Consider the following 22,881-nt stretch of genomic DNA (forward strand, 5'->3'; position numbering starts at 1 on the left):
TCCTCCTAACTGTTTCAAACATTTGGTGATGCTTAAAGGGTTTGTCCATACAAATATGATCATTTCCAGTTTGTTCTGTAAGATAGGATGTAGGCTACAGGGAGCAGACGGCAATCCAAAATAGCTTTCATTCCTTACATATTGGTAGTCAAAAAGAGCTATTAGCTATTATTGCTCATTTCTAGAGACCTAGGCCTCAATTAGCATTGAAAACTAGCATATAAAAATAATCAAACGGCATAATTGTAAAACTGTCTTCATTTTGCTGGACCCCGGGAAGAGTAGCTGCTGCCTTGACAGTGCTTTTAAATAAAATACATGATTTGTTTTCTCACATCATTTTAACCTACTTAACCCCAAAGATTTTCCCAGTTTTCAGAATTTGTAAAACCCTAGTTATTTTTGTTGCTTTGGGAAAGTAAATACAGAATATTTTTACTTATATAATGTAATTGGAGATTCGTTCACATTTGCCCCTTAGGTTTAATGTCAACCCTGTAACGTGAATTGAACTCGTTTTAATATCGTAAAACTAATATGGTAAAAATACATTTGAAAGAAACATTGAACATCTAATACTCAAATCATAGTGTAAAAGTAGGTGAGCTGGTTCTACTCTTTTTGGTCATTTTCTTGAGTTTTCTGGTGGAAAACCCTGGCTGTTACCCATAGACAGATAGGCTAGAAATGTTTTAAGTTAAAATACTGTTGTGAAGCTTGCATTCAATTTCCCCTCAGTGTTGCACACAACAAGCTTCCATTACCCCTGTCACAAGGGGAGTAACGTTAATGGCTGATTTAAGATGTCATCATCCCTGTTACGATAAACCGTGTCACTTTTTTATTTATTTTCATTTCTGAACATGTCAGAATATAATTATTTGGTGAAATAAATTGTAATTTTGGACAAAATTACACTTCCCAAAAGGCACTCTATTCGTAGAATGACCCAGCTATGTGATTCTATGATTGCCAAATACTTGTGAGATGCTACCCAAACCACAACACGGTAAGCTGATTGGAGGATGAACAATGCTATGCTAACGGTCACTATTCAAGAACAGTAGACGCAACGTAATGGCACTAACCTGTTGCATTTTCTCCAGGTCCAGACTTGGCCTCCCCAGCTCTCCCCCGTAGCTGTGCCTGTGTTTCCTATAGGGAGCCGCCGACTGGTCGAAGTGGGTCAAGATGATAGGCTTGGCAGCAGGCTGCACCCCCTGGAACTGGAGCTTAATTGGAGGCGGTGGCTTGAGGCTGCGAGGTGGGCTAGAGCTAAAGTGCACCGGGCTGGTGGAAGCGGCCAGGCAAGTCCCAGGCTCCAAGGATGCTGCAACCGGGCCGCAGCCACACAGGTCCCACACCTCCTCGTCGCTGGAGGCACTGCTGTGGTGGTCACCGTGGCGATGGTGCAGCGTCCACTTCCTGCCGTCTCCAACGCCGTGGCTGATTCGCTCCAGCTCTTCTTCAGACGAGTGACGGTCCAGAGTCGGGTCTAGAAGGAGGCGTAGGTGATGGAGGCGTGCCGGAGATAGGGGACCCTGATTGTGCTGCTGGCTGGTGGCCAGAGGGGTGAGGCCGCAGTTCCGCCGCCTCTCTGAGGGGGGTGACCAAGAGCACATGTCAAAGGTGAAGAGGCAGAGATAGCGACAAGCTTGTCTATTTCTATACTGTGTAAACTGAAAGTTTCTTTATGACCATCTTGTACACATCCATGTAAAATCGAAGAGCATAGAAGACTTGGGTTGGTTTGAGCAGGCGGGCCACATACCTCTGTCAATCTGTGCAAGCTCCTGGTTCTCCCCCTCGGAATCGTCGCTCTCCGCTCCCTCGCCACTGCCATGGTAGGAAATCTAGACGGGAAAGGGTTAAAGGATAACTATTTAATTGGGCAACATATGGCTTGTCCCTCAACTTCCTACATGAGATAGCATATAGTTAGCATCAGTACAATACACTCTTTGGGGCTTTGCTAGGTTAGGTCAACAAGTAGCGTAATACCCAGGTTCATATCATTGCAAATATGAAGCAACTAGGAAGCAGTATCTTTACCAAATCACCATTCCACTTGCCTCACATGTCTACAGCTAGCGCAACTGCATCACTAAGCAACAGGGTGGCCCACTGACATAATTCTCAACTAACATCATTTTATCTAAAGACATATGTGTTAGAGAAATTGTGCAAAAGGTCGAGATTGGGGCAACTCTGTTTCGCGTATAACGTGCACATCATGCTAACGCCCAAACTTGGCCAAATGTCTTTATTTCCTGGAAAATTCCTTACTCTCAAATTGGAATTTGGAAGAGGGATGACATTTACAAAAAGCTGAAATCTAGGCCTGGTCAATCTAGCCTCTTCAGTTCAGTGTAAACTCTTGTCAGCTCTTGGCAATTCCCAAGTCCCAGATTGGCCCTTTAAGAGCAGTTCCTTTTTGAGGGGTCTACGACAACAACAGTAGACACCCAGCAGACTGCAGCACTGAGAGTTAAGTAACACGCCACACACACAGTAATTACCACACTGAGGCAGAGCAGCTGCCATCTGTGCTCACACACACATGCACACACACAATGCCTCCCCTTCCCTACCGAAGCACTTCAAACAGAGTGAAGGAGAAAGAAAGTGCAAGAGAAAGGAACCAGGGCCTCAAATCCTACTCCAGCAGGCAGCGTACACTTCTACTACATACAACTGGGGTGCATTCAGAGTTCACTGTGACATTGTAGGACACAATGTTGAATGTTGAACAATGCTGAATGTTTGCGACTAGTACACTGTACACTACATAGTACTCTTACTTCCCGATCAGTATCAAAATACAGGCTATACTGTATCTGGCTATGAAATATCTTTAGCCTATCTTTACAAATGTTCACACCATCGATCAAACTATTTCCACCACTACCTTAACGAAGTACAAATGGAGCAATTACGGTTATAATAATTAATATGGCCTTTTATTATAATTTGAAGCAGTCTACAGTATATAGCAGCATAGTTCTCGATCAATTCTTTACATCAACAGCCACAGTAGAGAGCACACCAACTTCCCGCACATTGGCTTGTGCGGGAGGCTGATAGTATTTTTCTCTTCCCATTTAGGATCGGGGGGTAGGGTAATCTGATCCGAGGTCAATTTTAAGGGCAACTTCTACCTCAAGCAAAGGGTTAAGGGCTCAAGTCCAGGTTAAAGGTAAAGGGTGTGTCAGTCTTGGAGCAAGTCAGACACTATTGTCAGAGGCAAGAGGATGAGCCAACATAACAGTGACGTTGCATGTTGACTTAACTATTTGGCCTCGCTCTGCCCCCAGGGCAGTTCAGAGAAGCTGGTATTAATCGCTTATAAGGACAGCAGGTGAAAGAGAGGGCACACAACCGCACAAACACACATGCACACACACATTTACATTGCACTTAAAAGGTATACAAGCACCACGCATACTGTCAAGCAACAAAGTGCTTCAGTGTGTTTATACGACTGGGGTAGGCTACTTATCTCTTTGCAGTCCAACTTAGTCTCCCGATCTATGTTACATACTTCCTCCCCACACTGGATAAACGGGGCATTTGTTTTATCTGAGCAACTCAAACCACAACAGGGTTCAAAAAACTGGACCATGAAAATCTTTAATTGTAAATGGGGTTTTCATGACTAAGGTGTGACTGTATGGATTTGAATAGATGTTTTTCCTCTCAAACCTTGAGCCATGATACCTGTGTTGAGCATGTAGTATCAGAAGGTACTCTTGTAAAGGACATCAATGTTATGTGCAGTGCACAGTGAACTTTTGATGCTTTTCTGAGTATGACAGTTTCTTGTTAATTACATTTATGGTGTGGGTTCGTGCAACAGTTGAGGGAACAGTGTGTAACAGTTGAGGGAACGTTGGCAGTATCCGAATACCCATACTTGCATCTTAAATAGTAGGCTGAAAAGAATGTGTTTAATAGTATGCAACATTTCTGAAATTGAGTATAATTACCCGGATGTCGTACTAATTTCGGCTTAGACAACACCTGAAATGGGGAGGGGCTACTGAAATCAACGAATAGTGGGAAACAACGCAATCGTGCATTACGCATGCGAAAATATTATGTTTAATAGTATGTGAATTTTCAATAATCGAGTATGGTTTAAATGCCAGGATGTTATACTTATTTCGTCTCTTCATCTAGTAGAATTCGATGCACACTTTTCCATAACGCATTGGAAAAGGTGGGTTGCGAGTGATAGGCCCTAATTCTCTTTAAGTAGCCAAACTACAAAACTAGGCTACTTAATTGGGAAGATTCCGAATAGCGAAGCTTCTGTGGTGCCGTTCAAAAGTAGGGTAAGTCGTTTTTGTTCTCCTTAGAATGATCAAGAGTATTGCATCGTAAGCTACATCTTTAAAACAGAAGTCTTTAAAAAAATGTTTTTACCCTAATTGGATTTCTGTTTTCTCATTGAAAAATGTTTATTGTTCTAGTCAAAGCTTTTTTGTATTTATTTATTTTTTACCCCCTTTTCGTGGTATCCAATTGGTTGTTACAGTCTTGTCTCATCGCTGCGACTCCCATACGAACTTGGAAGAGGCGAATGGGAGAGCCGTGTGTCCTCCGAAACACAACCCAGCCAAGTCGCACTGCTTCTTGACACAATGCCCGCTTAACCTGGAAGCCAGCCACACCAATGTGTTGGAGCAAACACTGTACACATGGAGACCGTGTCAGCGTGCATTGCGCCCGGCCCACCACAGGAGTCGCTAGAGCGCGATGGGACATCCCTGCCGGCCAAACCCTCCCCTAACCCGGACGACGCTGGGCCAATTGTGCGCCGCCCCATGGGTCTCACGGTCAGGGCCAGCTGCGACAGAGCCCATTGTCAGAACTTTTAAACTAAATACTAAACCTTCTTTTGATTTCCAAATGTGTCGGCACCAGAGACTCAGGATGTGGGTGCGTTATTGGTGGCAGGTTAATCAGGCCTATTGATTGGAACATATGGATTGTTTAAGTATTGTAGGCAAGGCTACCTATTATTTAATTATGGATCAAGCCTTAGCAGTCATTCTGATCTCGTTCCCAATGATCAGTGCTTTAGTTTATTATGTTGCTGTCCAGCGGTTCTGAATTTGTGATGCAACCGACTGTCCACATTTTTCTGTGCAATACCCTTTTTATTTGAACATTTGAAAAGTTTTGGTGTGTACTAGGCAATTTGATGTAATTTATATACAGTACCAGTCAAAAGTTTGGAGACACCAACTCATTCAAGGGTTTTTCTTTATTTTTACTATTTTCTACATAGTCGAAGTGATGACAGCATTGCATACTCTTGACATTCTCTCAACCAGCTTCACCTGGAATGCTTTTCCAACAGTCTTGAAGGTGTTCCCACATATGATGAACACTTGTTGGCTGCTTTTCCTTCACTCTGCGGTCCAACTCATCCCAAACCATCTCAATTGGGTTGAGGTCGGGTGATTGTGGAGGCCAGATCATCTGATGCAGCACTCCATCACTCTCCTTCTTGGTCAAATAGCCCTTACACAGCCTGGAGGTGTGTTGGGTCATTGTCCTGTTGAAAAACAAATGATAGTCCCACTGAGTGCAAACCAGATGGGAGGGAGTATCGCGGCAGAATGCTGTGGTAGCCATGCTGGTTAAGTGTGCCTTGAATTCTAAATAAATCACAGACAGTATCACCAGAAAAGCACCATCACACCTCCTCCTCCATCCTTCACGGTGGGAACCACACATGCGGAGATCATCCGTTGACCTACTCTGCGTCTCACAAAGACACAGCGGTTGGAACCAAAAACCAATTTGGACAGATTTCCACCGGTCTAATGTCCATTGCTCGTGTTTCTTGGTCCAAGCAAGTCTCTTCTTCTTATTGGTGTCCTTTAGTAACGGTTTCTTTGCTGCAATTAGACCATGAAGGCCTGATTCACGCAGTCTCCTCTGAACAGTTGATGTTGAGATGTGTCTCTTACTTGAACTCTGTGAATCATTTATTTGGGCCGCAATTTCTGAGGCTGGTAACTCTAATGAACTTATGCTCTGCAGTAGAGGTAACTCTGGGTCTTCCTTTCCTGTGGCGGTCCTCATGAGAGACAGTTTCATCATAGCGCATGATTGTTAATGTGATTGCACTTGAAGAAACTTTCATGGACTGTTGTTTCTCTTTGCTTATTTGAGCTGTTCTTGCCATAATATGGACTTGCTATTTTACCAAATAGGGCTATCTTCTGCATACCACCCCTACCTTGTCACAACACAACTGATTGGCTCAAACGCATTAAGAAGGAAAGACATTTCTAACAAGGCACACCTGTTTATTGAAATGCATTCCAGGTGAATCCCTCATGAAGCTGCTTGAGAGAATGCCAAGAGTGTGCAAAGCTGTCATCAAGGCAAAGGGTGGCTATTTGAAGAATCTCAAATATAAAATATATTTTGATTTGTTTAACACGTTTTTGGTTACTACATGATTCCATATGTGTTATTACATAGTTTTGATGTCTTCACTATTCTCTACAATGTAGAAAATAGTAAAAATAAAGAAAAACCCTTAGTGTACTTAGCGATCAAATCTGTAGTGAACATTACTCCTTAAATGCCTATAAACTAGTACTGCCATTATGCCACACAAATGGCTCTTGCTTGCATGTTATGTTGAGCATAAGAAATGCACCAACAATCCTGATTCCCGAGGACCACCCTTACCCTTGAGGTCGCATGTTAAATGTGCAACCAGAGGGGAAAAAACTCTAGACCACCTTTAATCCACACACAGAGACGCGTACAGAGCGCTCCCTCGCCCTCCCATTTGGCAAATCTGACTATAATTCTATCCTCCTGATTCCTGCTTACAAACCAAAACAAAAGCAGGAAGCACATGTGACTCGGTCAATAAGAAAGTGGTCAGATGAAGCAGATGCTAAGCTACAGGACTGTTTTGCTAGCACACACTGGAATATGTTCTGGGATTCTTCCAATGGCATTGAGGAGTACACCACATCTGTCATTGGCTTCATCAATAAGTGCATCGATGACGTGGTCCCCACAGTGACTGAACTTACATACCCCAACCTGAAGCCATGAATTACAGGAAAAATCTGCACTGAGCTAAAGGGTAGAGCTGCCGCTTTCAAGGAGCAGGACTCTAACCCGGAAGCTTATAAGAAATCACGCTATGCCCTCCGACGAACCATCAAACAGTCAAAGCATCAATAGACGACTAAGATTGAATCGTACTACACCGGCTCAGACCCTCGTTGGATGTGGCAGGGCTTGCAAACTATTACAGACTACAAAGGGAAGCACAGCCACGAGCTGCCCAGTGACACGAGCCCACCAGACAAGCTAAATTCATTCTATCCTCGCTTCGAGGCAAGTAACACTGAAGCATGCTTGAGAGCATCAGCTGTTCCGGGACGACTGTGTGATCACGTTCTCCATAGCTGATGTGAGTAAGACCTTAAAACAGGTCAACATTCACAGGGCCAGACGGATTACCAGGACGTGTACTCCGAGCATGCGCTGACCAACTGGCAAGTGTCTTCACTGACATGTTCAACCTCTCCCTGTCTGAGTCTGTAATACCAACCTTTTTCCACCAGACCATCATAGTCCCTGTACCCAAGAACACGAAGGTAACCTGCCTAAATGACTACCGACCTATAGCATTCACGCCTATAGCCATGAAGTGCTTTGGTCATGGCTCACAACACCATTATCCCAGAAAACCTAGACCACTCCAATTTGCATACCACCCCAACAGATCCACAGATGATGCAACCTCTATTGCACTCAACAGTGCCCTTTTCCCACCTGGACAAAAGGAACACATATGTGAGAATGCTATTCATTGAATACAGCTCAGCATTCAATACCATAGTGCCCTCAAAGCTCATCACTAAGCTAAGGACCCTGGGACTAAACACCTCCCTCTGCAACTGGATCCTGGACTTCCAGACCGGCCGTCCCCAGATGGTAAGGGTAGTTAACAACACATCCGCCACACTGATCCTCAACACAGGGGCCCCTCAGGGGTGCGTGCTCAGTCCCTTCCTGTACTCCCTGTTCACTCATGTCTGCATGGCCAGGCAAGGCTCCAACACTATAATCAAGTTTTCCGATGATACAACAGTGGTAGAGCCTGATCACCAATAACAATGAGACAGCCTATAGGGAGGAGGTCAGAGACCTAGCCGTGTGGTGGCAGGACAACAACCTCTCCCTCAATGTGATCAAGACAAAGGAGATGATTGTGGACTACAGGAAAAGGAGGACAGAGCACGTCCCCATTCTCATCGACGGGGATGTAGTGGAGCAGGTTGAGATCTTCAAGTTCCTTGGTGTCCACATCACCAACAAACTATCATGGTCCAAACACACTAAGACAGTTGTTAAGAGGGCACGACAAAGCCTATTCCCCCTCAGGAGAATGAAAAGATTTGGCATGGGTCCTCAGATCCTCAAAAGATTCTACAGCTGCACCATCGAGAGCATCCTGACTGGTTGCATCACTGCCTGGTATGGCAACTGCATGGCCTCCAACCGCAAGGCACTACAGAGGGTAGTGCGTACGGCCCAGTACATCACCGGGGCCAAGCTTCCCGCCATCCAGGACCTCTATACTTTGCGGTGTCAGAGGAAGGCCCTGAAAATGTTAAAAGACTCCAGCCACCTGAGTCATAGACTGTTCTCTCTGCTACCGCACAGCAAGCAGTACCGGACCGCAAGAGGCTTCTAAACAGCTTCTACCCCCAAGCCATAAGACTCCTGAACAGCTAATCAAAGGGCTACCCAGACCCCTCTTTTACGCTGCTGCTACTCTCTGTTTATTATATATGCATGGTCACTTTAAGTCCACATATTACCTCAATTACCTCGACTAACCGGTGCCCCCGCACATTGACTCTGTACTGGTACCGTCTGTATATATTGCTATTGTTATTTTACTGCTGCTGTTTAAATATGAGTAAATTATTATTATTTTTTACTTCTCTATTTTTACTTAACATGTTTTTCTTCTCAACTTCTTAAAGCATTGTTGGTTAAGGGTTTGTAAGTCAGCATTTCACTGTAAGGTTGTTGTACCTGTTGTATTCGGCACATATGAAAAATAACATTTGATTTGAGATATTACCATGTTAGATATACCGTGCCTTTGGAAAGTATTCAGACCCCTTCACTTTTTTCCACATTTTGGTACGTTACAGCCTTATTATAAAATGGATTAAAACAAAAAGAATCTTAGCAATCTACACACAATACCCAAAACAGGTTTTTAGATTAGTTGTTTGCAAATGTATTAAAAATAAAAAACTGAAATTCCTTATCTACATAAGTATTCAGATCTGGGTTACCAAAAAATGTCTGCAGCATTGAAGATCCCCAAGAACACAGTGGCCTACATCATTATTAAATGGAAGTAGTCTGGAACCACCAAGACTCTTCCTAGAGCTGGCCACCCAGCCAAACTGAGCAATCGGGGGAGAAGGGCCTTGGTAAGGTAGGTGACCAAGAACCTGATGGTCACTCAGACAGAGCTCTAGAGTTCCTCTGTGGAGATGGGAGAAACTTCCAGAAGGACAACCATCTCTGCAGCACTCCACCAATCAGGCCTTTATGGTAGAGTGGCCAGACGGAAGCCAGTCCTCAGTAAAAGGCACACGACAGCCCGCTTGGAGTTTCCCAAAAGGCACCTAAAGACTCTCAGACTATGAGAAACAAGATTCTCTGGTCTGATGAAACCAAGATTGAACTCTTTTACATGAATGCCAAGCGTCACATCTGGAGGAAACCTGGCATCATCCCTACGGTGAAGCATGGTGGTGGCAGATGTTTTTCAGCGGCAGGGACTGGGAGACTAGTCAGGATCGAGGCAAAGATGAATTGAGCAATGTACAGAGAGATCCTTGATGAAAACCTGCTCCAGAGTGCTCAGGACCTCAGACTGGGGTGAAGGTTCACCTTCCAACAGGAAAACGACCCTAAGCACACAACCAAGACAACGCAAGAGGGGCTTCGGTACAAGTCTCTGAATGTCCTTGAGTGGCCCAGCAAGAGCCCGGACTTGAACCTGATCGAACATCTCTGGAGAGACCTGAAAATAGCTGTGCAGAAACACTCACCGTCCAACCTGACAGAGCTTGAGAGGATCTGCAGAGAGGAATGAGAGAAACTCCCCAAATACAGGTGTGCCAAGCTTGTAGCATCATACCCAAGAAGACTTGAGGCTGTAATCGCTGCCAAAGGTGTTTCAACAAAGTACTGCATAAGGGTTTGAATAATTATGTAAAATGTGCTGTTTACGTAGTTTGTTTAAATATAAATTAGCAAATATTTCTAAAAACCTCTTTTCGATTTTTCATTATGTGGTATTGATAAGGTAAAAAAACTATTTAATCCATTTTAGAATAAGGTTGTAACGTAACAAAATGTTGAAAAAGTCAAGGGGTCTGAATACTTTCCGAATGCACTGAATCTAATTATTATGGAAGTAAACGCTAGGGGTCCATTTGGGATTGGGCATAAAATCACCTTGCATTCAGCTATCCTCATTTATGGTGTGACATGGATTTCTCCAACCTCTATGTAAGGGGCTATACAGTGAGAGCACATCCACCAATTACCCAGTTCCTCTTTCCTTCCTGCTTCGTACAATTTGTTCCATGTCAGGCCGAAAGCTCACAAGCACTGACCTCCTAGCTTTCACTCCACACCTGTCTGGTAAGGTCATGACCCCGGTGTTATCTCCCGTACTTAAAGCAGGTGATTGCAGGTCTAATGAGTGATACGGGGGTTGTTAAAAACAGCTGCTACGCCTGAGTGGCAAAGAAAGAGGAAAGAGTGGAGATGCCATGGTAAGGCCGGATGGATAAAGGGATAGTGGCAGTTTGTGTGTACACGTATGTGTGTGTGCGCGCCTGTGTCCAAAAGGTAAAAACCAAAAGAGCTAGATCATCTGTCACCAGCTTGGCATGATGGTGTCCACCTGGCTGTGACATATTTGACATGTCCCGTGTTCATGTGCTGCATGGGAACACGTGTGAGGTGAGAGGGATTGGCAGTGCCATCATGAGTGTGTGAAGACTGTTTGTGCCCTTAGGATAATTCCAAAGAATATGGTCTATTTAACACACTTAAAGGGATATTTCGATTTTTAGCATGTTAGGCCTCATTTTCCAGACAGCTGTTTTAGTCAGAGTTCCATTCATGAGATGTCTTAGTTGTTTGCTCGAGCCATACAGTGTATTGGTCAGACTCGCAAACATAAAAGTGTATAACTCGAACTGTGTTAACTTCCTGTATTGCCCTTGTCTTGGAACACATGTCTCACGTAGCCACACCTCCAAATTTCACAGAGCCTGGTTCTCGAGGCTAGTGCAGTGCAGACACGGCTTTCAAGCGCTACACCGCCGAAAATAATTTAAACAGATTCAGAACATGTCTGAGTCGGACAGCTACGAGCCTCAAGAGGATGCATACTTTGCAGAATCATATTTATAATTTAAGAGCCAGAATATACTACACGATGAGTTTTGACAGATAGAAGCAAAGACAGCACAGGGGGAAATGGCAACAGGTGATCCGGCAGACCAGCAACAGGGCCCAGTTAACTAGGGGTATAAATGTGAAAAATCGGAGAAAAATGCAAGGCAATGCCGACTGAAATTTAGTGTCTGGGCTGTGCCGATGGGACTTGATAATGCCAACACTTGAAGATCTACATTTGTTTGCCGAAGACACTAAGGATGTCGGTCACAGCACAACAGTCTGTGTGACAGATCATTCAGATTCCCCAGCCCTTATCAACCCAGAAGTAATTGAAAAAAAAATCCATGTCAATAAGATCAGCTGAAAAAAAGTGAACATATCCAGCGGGACCAAATGGGCAGCTGTCCATAGAGTAAGTAAACGTTTGAAATTGAAGTTATCAATAGTGTATACATATCAATTTGAATATGTTATTGGTTTCCTATAATGATATATTCCCATGTTCCATAGTCAATATCTTCTTGTTGCGTATTGCATTGTGATGGAATGGGCACTCAAGGGAGATAAAAAAGTAACAGACAAGTAACGCCGTCCTGCGTCGTTGGGGCCGTCCACACAAAGTATCCTTCATCTTCAGGAGGATACGTTGCATTCAAGGAGTCTGAGCACGTGCACCTGCTTCTCTGAACCACTTGGTTCTCACGGAATGTCTCGTATAAAGATTGAAGACGTAATGACACTAAGTTTTATGACACAACCTGTCTATGGCTATGACCATGTAAATACAAGGTGTTTAACTAGCCATGAGTATGTGAACAACATAAAGTTACTTGTTCTTCAACAAAAACGTGTTCCCAAATAAAGACAACACTGCAAGTATGTGTTGTAAACAATCAATTTGTGATAAAGGTTATAAAAGTAAAACACACATACAACTAATAGAAAAATACACTTGAATAAGTAAATGGACATATAAACGTGTTCTACACTACTACTTTAGCAGTCCAACTACCTATGTAGCTTCTTCTTCGACATCTAGACTATACATATCCTTATCCTTGTCCTAGCTAGTGACATCTATCCGTATCCTTATCCCTGTCGTGGCTAGTGAAATGCCGCTTGATTTCCTTATCTGTATTTCCGTATGTGTAGCCACGCGCTTTGTTGACAAGTGAGAGATGGCAGGCCTACTCCGGAGCGTCAGACTTGTTGCTCACTTGAGCGGAGCAACACTGGCAACTTACTTTGGCTGAAGTAGCTAGTCTGTTTTCTTCAAAAGAACAATTGCGGATGTTAGGAGAGAAAAAAACAATATCTTTCTACAGGCCCCGCCGAAAACATAATCGTCATTATAATTTTATGTGGAGACGTTTTGAAGCATGTTGCTTGCTCATGCAAGCAACTAAGCCAGCCAAAGAAATCTCAGGAATGGAATGTTGGCCAAAACAACTGTCTGGAGGATGCTTCAACACTAAACGTGGAAAATAAGGTCCAAGGTGTTTTTAGTCTTCTGTGTCCAATAATGAAAATTATGTAAAAATAAATAAATAGTCACCACCCGCTTTCAAAATGTTCACCTTTTGTTGACTTACAGCCTGAAATGAAAACGGATTCAAATCTGACTTTTCCCCGCTATATTTACACACAGTATACACTCAATATCCAAGTATTATAAAAAGATGTTACTCTGAAAATGAATTACAAGTAAAACAGTAAAATACCCTATTTGGATAAGTGAACACCCCCCTGAGTTAATACTTAGTGGAACCCCCTTTTGCTTGAATTATAGCCGCGAGTCTCTTTGAATACGTCTCGAATAACTTTGCACACCTAGACTGTGCAATATTTGCCCATTCTTCCTTGCAGAATTGTTCAAGCTCAGTCAAATTGCATGGTGACCGCTCATGGACTGCACTCTTCAAGTCATTCCACAGATTCTCGATGGGATTTAGGTCAGGGCTCTGACTAGGCCACTCAAGGACATTCACCTTCTTGTCCTTCAGCCACTGTACGGTTGCTTTGGCGGTTTGCTTTGGGTCATTGTCATGTTGAAACGTGAACCATCTTCCCATTTTCAACTTCCTGGTAGTGGGCTGCAGGTTATAAATATAAAGTTTATTTGGAAAGTAATATATATATATTTTTTTTTAAAAGCATTCATGATTTGCGTAAATGTAATATACTACCTATTGCTCTTGTTAAAAATATGAAATGGTATTACATTTGGTGAAGAGCACATTATGACTTGTTTAGGACTCGAAACTCAAAAGGTTAAGACTTGAGACTTGACTTGAGACTTGTCGGTCTTGAATTGGGACTTGAGTGCTAAAACTTGAGACTTACTTGTAAAACAACGACTTGGTCCCACCTCTGCCAACAGGTGTCTACTAGTTACAGAAAAAACTCTATCACACCCATGTGTACACTCATGCGGGCTACTATAATTACAGCCATACTCAAATAGACTTGAACTCTCAAACACACACAGTCAAACATTATCATAATTGTACTCATCCCACTCACTTTGTGAGAGCTATATTTCTTTCTGCCCTCGCTCTGCCTCTTCATTTTTGGGAGTGTTTCCCAAATGTTGAGCAAGCAAATGCTAGCCTAATCTTGCTAATGACATAATTTCCCCTCTGTTGTTTACAATGTACAACCCTCCAACTTTCGAATGTTCCCAATTGGCTAAAGACTTGGCTGCTTGTTTGCGGAATCAGAAGATACAGTTGAAGTCGGAAGTTTACATACACCTTAGCCAAATACATTTAAACTCCGTTTTTCACAATTCCTGACATTTAATCCTAGTAAAAATGCCCTGTTTTATGTCAGTTAGGATCACCACTTCATTTTAAGAATGTGAAATGTCAGAATAATAGTTGAGATAATGATTTATTTCAGCTTTTATTTCTTTCATCACATTCCCAGTGGGTCAGAAGTTTACATACACTCAATTAGTATTTGGTAGCATGCCTTTAAATTGTTTAACTTGGGTCAAACGTTTCGGGTAGCCTTCCACAGCTTCCCACAATAAGTTGGGTGAATTTTGGCCCATTCCTCCTGACAGAGCTGGTGTAACTGAGTCAGGTTTGTAGCCTCCTTGCTCGCACACGCTTTTTCAGTTCTGCCCACAAATTTTCTATAGAATGAGTCAGTGCTTTGTGATGGCTTTGACTTTGTTGTCTTCCGTGGCCATTTTGCCACAACTTTGGAAGTATGCTTGGGGTCATTGTCCATTTGCAAGACCCATTTGCGACCAAGCTTTAACTTCCTAACTTCTCCAACCTGAGCGGTATGACGGCTGCGTGGTCCCATGTTGTTTTTACTTCCGTACTATTGTTTGTATAGATGAACGTGGTACCTTCAGGCGTTTGGAAATTGCTCCCAAGGATGAACCAGACTTGTGGAGGTCTACAATTTGTTTTCTGAGGTCTTGGCTGATTTTTTTTATTTCCCCATGATGTCAAGCAAAGAGGCACTGAGTTTGAAGGTAGGCCTTGAAATACATCCACAGGTACACCTCCAATTAACTCAAATTATGTCAATTAGACTATCAGAAGCTTCTAAAGCCATAACATGAATTTTCTGGAATTTTCCAAGCTGTTTAAAGGCACAGTCAACTTAGTGTATGTAAACTTCTGACCCACTGGAATGTGAATTATAAGTGAAATAATCTGTCTTCATACAATTGTTGGAAAAATGACTTGTGTCATGCACAAAGTAGATGTCCTAACCGACTTGTCAAACTATAGTTTGCGTGCGTGCGTGCGTGCGTGCGTGCGTGCGTGCGTGCGTGCGTGCGTGTTTCCTGATGAACTGTAGCCTATGCAAGCGTGAGTAGTATGTCAAGTATGCTTGAAATAAATTCCTGTCACTGAGCAGCTTTCTAAGCTGGATCGATGGGAATCTTGGAACACACAGACAAACACGCTGGCTAGTCCACACGCATATGCTTTACATAGCAGCACATTCACACAGACGAGGAAATACACTGCCCACCTGAACTACAGGCCTCGCGCTACCTCCTCTCTGATACAGAGTATGACAAACTGTTGGTGAACCATCATGTCTGAAAGCTCATTTTAGCTTTCCTTGCAATAACGGAGTGAATAGCACGTAGACATACGTGTGATTTCTAGAAGAATGTAGATTAGACATGCAAACATAACTACATAAACAGACCCATGCCAGACACACAAACTTCGGCTGCTTCAACTCCCAAATCCTATAAAACTGACACAATCTCTCTCTTTCTCTCGTGAACTAGACCCCAGGTCTGACTTGTCTTTCCGTTCCTGGCATGCTCACATGGGGATCACGTCCATGTAACTGGCCCTGTAATTGTCTTCATTAGTCTCACCTCCGAGAGTCAGGAGTGGAACGGGGCCCATCCACACCAATGAGGATAATTATCTTTGGGTGTCCTAAGCCCTCGCTATCAAGAATGACCACTTTCACAGCCTCCACCGTGGTCAGTGACACACCAGTGACACATATCTTCCCAAGATGTCTGAAAGGGGTTGTGCCTTGACATAATTCCAATAATTAGAAGAGCTTGCAGCCAGGGCTTACTGATACAATGGTATCAGTAACGTTTGGGTGGAGCTTTCCAACATCTCCACCAGGCCATTCAAAATGTGCAATGGTGGCACAAAATGGCTGCTCACTTTGGAGTTGGTTGCGTCACAACATAGAGCGCCTCTACACCCGGCATAAAAAGTTAGCACTGTTGCACAAAACGGGTGCCATGTAACATTGAAGTGGGTGCCACTAAAGGTTGAAGCGGAGCAAGTGTAAAGGAGAGTGACTTCAATCATCTATCACCATCATTATATGAAATGTATGAAAATTGGTGATGCCGCCGCCTGCCAACAAACACTCAGTGTTTTTATTGAAGACCGTGGCGGCTGCAGCTCTGTATATTGCTGCGGGGATCCTTAGTGCTCCACCTAACATGCTGACCAAACCGCTCGCGCCAGTGTGTCTGCGTACGCATGTTGATTTTGTAACCCCACACCAGACACGATCAGGACACGCAGGTTGAAATATCAAAACAAACTCTGAACCAATTATATTAATTTGGGGACAGGTCGAAAAGCATTAAACATTTATGGCAATTTAGCTAGCTAGCTTACTGTTGCTAGCTAATTTGTCCTGAAATGCACACGGTCACACACAAGGTGTGTGAAAGTATTCTAGGCAGTTTAGGATGGAAACACTGTTGAGCTATGGTCCATACACACAAAAGCCAGATTCCTGTTTTCAGAGGAGAACCAGATGTGTAATAAATTGAAGTAGGGTGTGTGTAAGTCGCTCTGGATAAGAGCGTCTGCTAAATGACTTAAATGTAATGTAAATGTGTGTGTGTGTGTGTGTGTGTGTGTGTGTGTGTGTGTGTGGTGTGTTGTTGTGTGTGTGTGTGTGTGTGTGTAATGAAGTAAATTGAAATTAGTTTGTGTAATACTAATGTGATGTTAAAAGAACTGAACTGTGTTCAATGTTTATACATGTAAGAGTTATTTGAGTGCAACATTACGGGTGGTTGCATGGCTGTTTAGTTACAAAAACACTGTACAGCCCACATGCTTGTTGTCATTGAAGAGAGCGTTGAGATACGCTGTTTCAAGTGTGTGTGTGTGTGTGTGTGTGTGTGTGTGTGTGTGTGTTGTGTGTGTGTGTGTGTGTGTGTGTGTGTGTGTTGTGGCTGCAGTATCTCTTTCAAAGTAACCAGGTCATTCACCTAAAGCCACTGCCCAAGCAAAAACGCTCTGCAATCAGTGGTGACCAGTCATTCAGGGCAGTTTTGCCTCTCTTGCATGTTATTTTGGAATTCGTGTCACATATCAGTTTGCCAACTAACAATGTAAACAAAAATGTATTTAGTATTAAAAGCCGGATACAAACATGGTCTATATTTTGCTTTCTTGAGTAAGGCAGCTCCAAAATGCAGCGGTGTTCAGCCTAGTTCAGAGCTTTCGTGGGTGGATCTTCTTCTAGTTGTGCCATGACTGGCTCAGTGTTCCATCACTCATGGGGACACTACGTCACCGCAAAATCTACAGGGAGAGCTTGAAAGTTCAACCCTTGGGTGCCTGCCTTTAGCATTACTTTAGAAGTGCCCATCCAAGAAGGCTCAAGGTCATTGGCCACAGATAAAATGACGTCAAATCACGTTATATCTACCGTAGCTTTGATCGGACTGATCATGTCAACATCATACTTTCAGAATCTTAGCTAGCAAGCTAGCAGTCATCATCATGAATCACGTCGACAATCTACTGGCAAATCCTTTTCAATCCTTGTCATATGAAGAGAAATTATAGATAAAACATATCAGTGCTCATCGGCCATTGGGATATAAACATTACACAACAAGTTGGAAATTGCAAATTTAACAATGAGTGGTTTGGAAGGAATCAGTGGCTAACTGCAAGCGTTGCAAAGCAATTCCTATTTTGCTTCCCCTGCCTGCTATTCAGTGGAGAGGGCGTGTGGTCCAAGTCTGGTTTTAAGGGTCTCTTTTCCAAGCTTAAAAGGATAAACATTCACATGCAACACAATGGGCCAGAAAAGGTTGAATAAATTGGTCGACTTCTGCTGCGTTCAAAACAACTCGAAACTCGAAACTAGGAAATCTCAGACTTCAGTGAGTTCAAGACAACTGGGAACTTTTTTAAAAAACAAGTTCCGACTGGGAAAATATGTTTTGAACGGTCATCCAACTCGGAATTCCAAGTCGGGAACTCTGGGCTGTTTCTAGAGCTCCGAACTGAAGATCACTGATCTCATGATTCAACCTTGTTTGAGCACAGCACAACTGTGAGTCTAAAAATATATTGTATGCTGCTCCATAAATTCTGTAATATGCCAGGGAGATATGTATAATGTAGCTAAGAAAGTATTACTAAGTGTATGTTGTGTAGTAAGCTGTTAGTAGACCATGTGCCTCACACTAATAATTTAGTCCCTTTCCCCTACTGTTCTGAATTGGTGGTGCACATGCAGCCTACAGCCTGTTTTAGAGAAATGTCATCATCGAATATAGTAAGAGCTTTCATTGTCTGCTTATATGCCCCCTTTATTTATCCTACGGTTCTGACTCTCTGTACAGGGATAATACCGTAAGAAAGAACCATGTTCTGAATTCTGTCGCTGTACATTTAGTTATTTGTACATCTCAATTGTCAGTAGAAACCACATTTGTTGAAAAGAAAGCTCTGCTGAAAGAAAGCTCTCCTGTAGGGACAGCTTTATGTAGGCTCTAACAGTTTGTGGGCACCATTTGTCACTGTTATAGTGCAATTCATGTATTGTTTAGTGTTGTGTTGTGTAATGGCTTTGCTGGCATGCATCTAAAACTTTTTTGCCTGACCAAGATTTACATGCTCTGCATAATGCAATACTAATTAACATATAACAATGTTACAATGTGTCTTTATAACATGATGTAGTGGTGGACGATGTCACTGGGGAGGGGGGGATTCGACAATACCATGAGGCTTACCTTGAATTGAAAAGGATGAATCTCGTTGAGCGAGTGTCTTCTTAGCTTCTTGGTTAAAGTCTTCAACATCCTGAACTTTTACGGATATGGCTTATCTATCTTCACTAAACTATTTTTGTTGCTGGTGTGAAGCCATGCAATAACTACTTTGAAATGTACAGCAGTTTGCACATTAAAAGGCACACACTTACTAAAGCAAACAGTAACACACATTCACACTCACACACACACTCACGCTCACACACACACACAATGACAAACTCAACTTTTGTTGAAGAGAAGAACCAGCCCCCAATACCAGGCTGAAGACATAGTTTGTGCAGGTAAATATCTTGACATAATAGCGGTCGAAATCCGTTATGTGACAGGCTGTATTAAGACCAATTTGAACCGACTTCGTTATTGTGCGTTCATTTAGTTTGCTAGCGACGTAGCCAGTCCTGGTAGCTTGTTTCCCAGGTCCCAAATTAATAAACCATAATAGTTTCGACTTTCTCCTCCTCGCCTTTGAAAAAATAATTGTGGGAATAGCGCGCGAGCTATGTAGTCTACTTTTCCTCAATTTGCTCACGTTCAGACACGCGCGCGCGCACACACACAGCCGAATGTGTACGTGTACACGTGTACACACACACACACACACAGCCGAATCTACATGCTCTCCTACAAGAACATATTCCAGTTCTCTCGTTCATGGATCCGGATTTTTCATTGGCTTCTCCACCGAGTGATGTCATGTTTTTCTCAAGAAGGAGGGGGTGGCTGCCTGTTTCTTAAAGCAATATCTTGTTTACTTTGACCGATATCAACCGTATATGTCTATATACGGTCTTTATAAGCATTAAGAATGTAATATATTTCTGCCAATTTTCATCTATTGGAGAACCATAGGGTTACTTAGATTTGGGAACTCATCAGGATGATGCCGTTCAGGGGCATCATTTATAAACCATGCATATGTACAAAATATACTCCAAAATGTTCTTGCTCCAGTTTTCACGCAGAAGTTTGCATTTATACACATTTAACTTGATGTGAGAATGTGGTCAGCTTCCCTCAAACTTTAGACCATGCACGTCTGCTAGTGGTTGAAATATTGTATTGCAAGCTGGCAAGTAAGTATTTTGTGCAAATCGTGGATATGATGACAAATTTATTCATAAAAAAAATGAAAACTGGAAATATATTAAAAAGAATGCAGCCTTTTGCCATTACTGAGAAGTCTATGTGTTTTATTTTTTCTAAAATAGTAAGACATTGGAATCTTCCTTTTCATAACCTTTGCAGAATAAATTCTTCACATTTTCTGGCTGTGATGGGTTCATATCCCGTTAGGAGACAAAAAAAAAATATAATAATAATATATGCATTACCAGTCAAAAGTTTGGACACACTCATTCAAGAGTTTTTCTTTATTTTAACTATTTTCTACATTGTAGAATTGTCACGACTTCTGCCGAAGTTGCTTGTTCGGGCTGCGTTCGGTGGTCGTCATCACCGGCTTTCTAGCTGACACCAATCTACGTTTCTTTTTCCATTTGTTTTGTCTTGATTGTACACACCTGGTTCCCATTACGTTAATATTTTTTCCCTATTTAACCCTCTGGTTCCCATGATGTTTTGTGCGTGATTGTTCCTTGTTTAGGGTTAGTCTTCTGTGTTATGGTGTGTTTTCCCTGCGTGGAATATATGGTTGATTATTTTTCGTGTTTGTTATTTTACTCAGTTCTGTGTCCTGCGCCTGACTCCGTCCTACCCTCTGCACACTGATACTTGACAAGAATAATAGTGAAGACATCAAAACTATGAAATAACACATAGAGAATCATGTAGTAACCAAAAAAGTGTTAAAAAAATCTAAATATATTTTATATTTGAGATTCTTCAAATAGCCACCCTTTGCCTTGACGACAGCTTTGCACACTCTTGGCATTCTCTCTACCAGCTTCATGAGGTAGTCACCTGGAATGCATTTAAATTAATAGGTGTGCCTTGTTCAAAGTTAATTTGTGCAGTTTCTTTCCTTCTTAATGTGTTTGAGCCAATCAGTTGTGTTGTGACAAGGGAGGGTTGGTATACAAAAGATAGCCCTATTAGGTAAAAGACCGAGTCCATATTATGGCAAGAACAGCTCAAATAAGCAAAGAGAAACAACAGTCCAACAGTCCATCAAGGTCAGTCAATGCGGAACATTTCAAGAACTTTGAAAGTTTCTTCAAGTGCAGTCACAAAAACCATCAAGCGCTATGATGAAACTGGCTCTCATGAGGACCGCCACAGGAAAGGAAGACCCAGAGTTACCTCTGCTGCAGAGGATAAGTTCATTAGAGTTACCAGCCTCAGAAATTTCAGCCCAAATCAATGCTTCACAGAGTTCAAGTACAGACACATCTCAACATCAACTGTTCAGAGGAGACTGCGTGAATCAGGCCTTCATGGTCCAATTGCTGCAAAGAAACCGTTACTAAAGAACACCAATAAGAAGAAGACACTTGATTGGGCCAAATACACAAGCAAAGGACAATAGACCAGTGGAAATCTGTGCTTTGGTCTAATGATTCCAAATTTGAGATTTTTGGTTCCAACCACCGTGTCTTTGTGAGACGCAGAGTAGGTGATGATCTGCGCATGTGTGGTTCCCACCGTGTAGCATGGAGGAGGAGGTGTGATGGTGTGGGGGTGCTTTGCTGGTGACACTGTCTGTGATTTATGTAGTGACTTTACTTTCATTCATCTGATGACTGTTATTTATCGAATCAACTAACAATGTTTAATTGTTACCCGATTAAATTAATCATGTAACAATTAACGCAATAGGAATTTGGGGCACCACGAGAGCGGTTGTTTAAAGAATTACCATCTCCCAAATGAAACTCTAAATGTTAAACTCTAATTGGAACGAGAGCCAGTCGGGGAGAAGAAGGTGAACTTGGAGGGGAGTGAAGCGGAGACAGTTAAGGAGTTGATGGTGAGATTGGAGGAGAGAGTTAGGAGAGAGCTGCTGTGTTGGTGCATGAGGCACGACATTCACCCTATGGAGTGTGTCCTCAGGTTAATGTCACCTGAGTCAGATCTCCATACTCGTCCTGAGGTGCGTGCAAGCCGTCTGGTGAAGACTGTGCAAGCCCCACGCTCCAGGCCTCCTGTGCGCCTCCCCAGCCCTGCACGTCTTGTGCCAGCTCTACGCTCCAGACCTCCAGGGCGCCTCCACAGCCCGGTGAGTCCTGCGCCGGCTCTGCGCACTGTGTCTCCGGTGCGCTGTGGCAGCCCGTTTCGTCCTATGCCTGCGCGGCCAAAGTGGGCATTCAGCCTGCAAGAGTGGTGCCAAGGAGAAGCACCAGATCTCCAGTGCTCCCCCACAGCCCAGTTCATCCTGTGCCTGCTCCACGGGCCAGTCCGGAGCCTCCAGCGATGGCCTCCAGTCCGGAGCCTCCAACGACGGCCTCCAGTCCGGAGCCTCCAGCGACGGCACCCAGTCCGGAGCCGCCAGCGACGGTCCCCAGTCCGGAGCCTCCAGCGACGGTCCCCAGTCCGGGGCCTCCAGCGACGATCCCCAGTACGGGGCCTGCAACGAGGGTCCCCAGTCCGGGGCCTGCAACGAGGGTCCCCAGTCCGGGGCCTGCAACGAGGGTCCCCAGTCCGGGGCCTGCAACGAGGGTCCCCAGTCCGGGGCCTGCAACGAGGGTCCCCAGTCCGGGGCCTGCAACGAGGGTCCCCAGTACGGGGCCTGCAGCGAGGGTCCCCAGTCCGGGGCCTGCAACGAGGGTCCCCAGTCCGGGGCCTGCAACGAGGGTCCCCAGTCCGGGGCCTGCGGCGAGGGTCCCCAGTCCAGAGGGGACGATCTGCAGTCCAGAGTCTTCAGCCACGAGCTGCAGTCCAGA

The 22,881-nt window shown here is 43.6% G+C and overlaps 1 protein-coding gene across 3 annotated transcripts in view; it reads right to left on the reverse strand.

Moving 5' to 3' along the window:
- si:dkey-16j16.4 (uncharacterized) overlaps positions 1-19,683 on the reverse strand; it is a 69,802-nt gene extending 50,119 nt beyond the window's left edge. For all 3 annotated transcript variants that reach the window (XM_024135967.2, XM_024135968.2, XM_070438295.1), the window contains exons 1-3: positions 19,001-19,683; positions 1,772-1,853; positions 1,089-1,597 (exon numbers count right to left, since the gene is read on the reverse strand). In XM_024135967.2, the coding sequence (XP_023991735.1) occupies positions 1,089-1,597; positions 1,772-1,853; positions 19,001-19,069 (660 nt within the window). In that variant the 5' untranslated portion in view covers positions 19,070-19,683. The remainder of the gene's footprint in view (positions 1-1,088; positions 1,598-1,771; positions 1,854-19,000) is intronic.
- Between the last annotated feature and the right edge of the window lie 3,198 nt (positions 19,684-22,881).

Source organism: Salvelinus sp. IW2-2015, unplaced genomic scaffold, assembly GCF_002910315.2.
Source record: "Salvelinus sp. IW2-2015 unplaced genomic scaffold, ASM291031v2 Un_scaffold702, whole genome shotgun sequence".
Lineage (NCBI taxonomy): Eukaryota > Metazoa > Chordata > Actinopteri > Salmoniformes > Salmonidae > Salvelinus > Salvelinus sp. IW2-2015.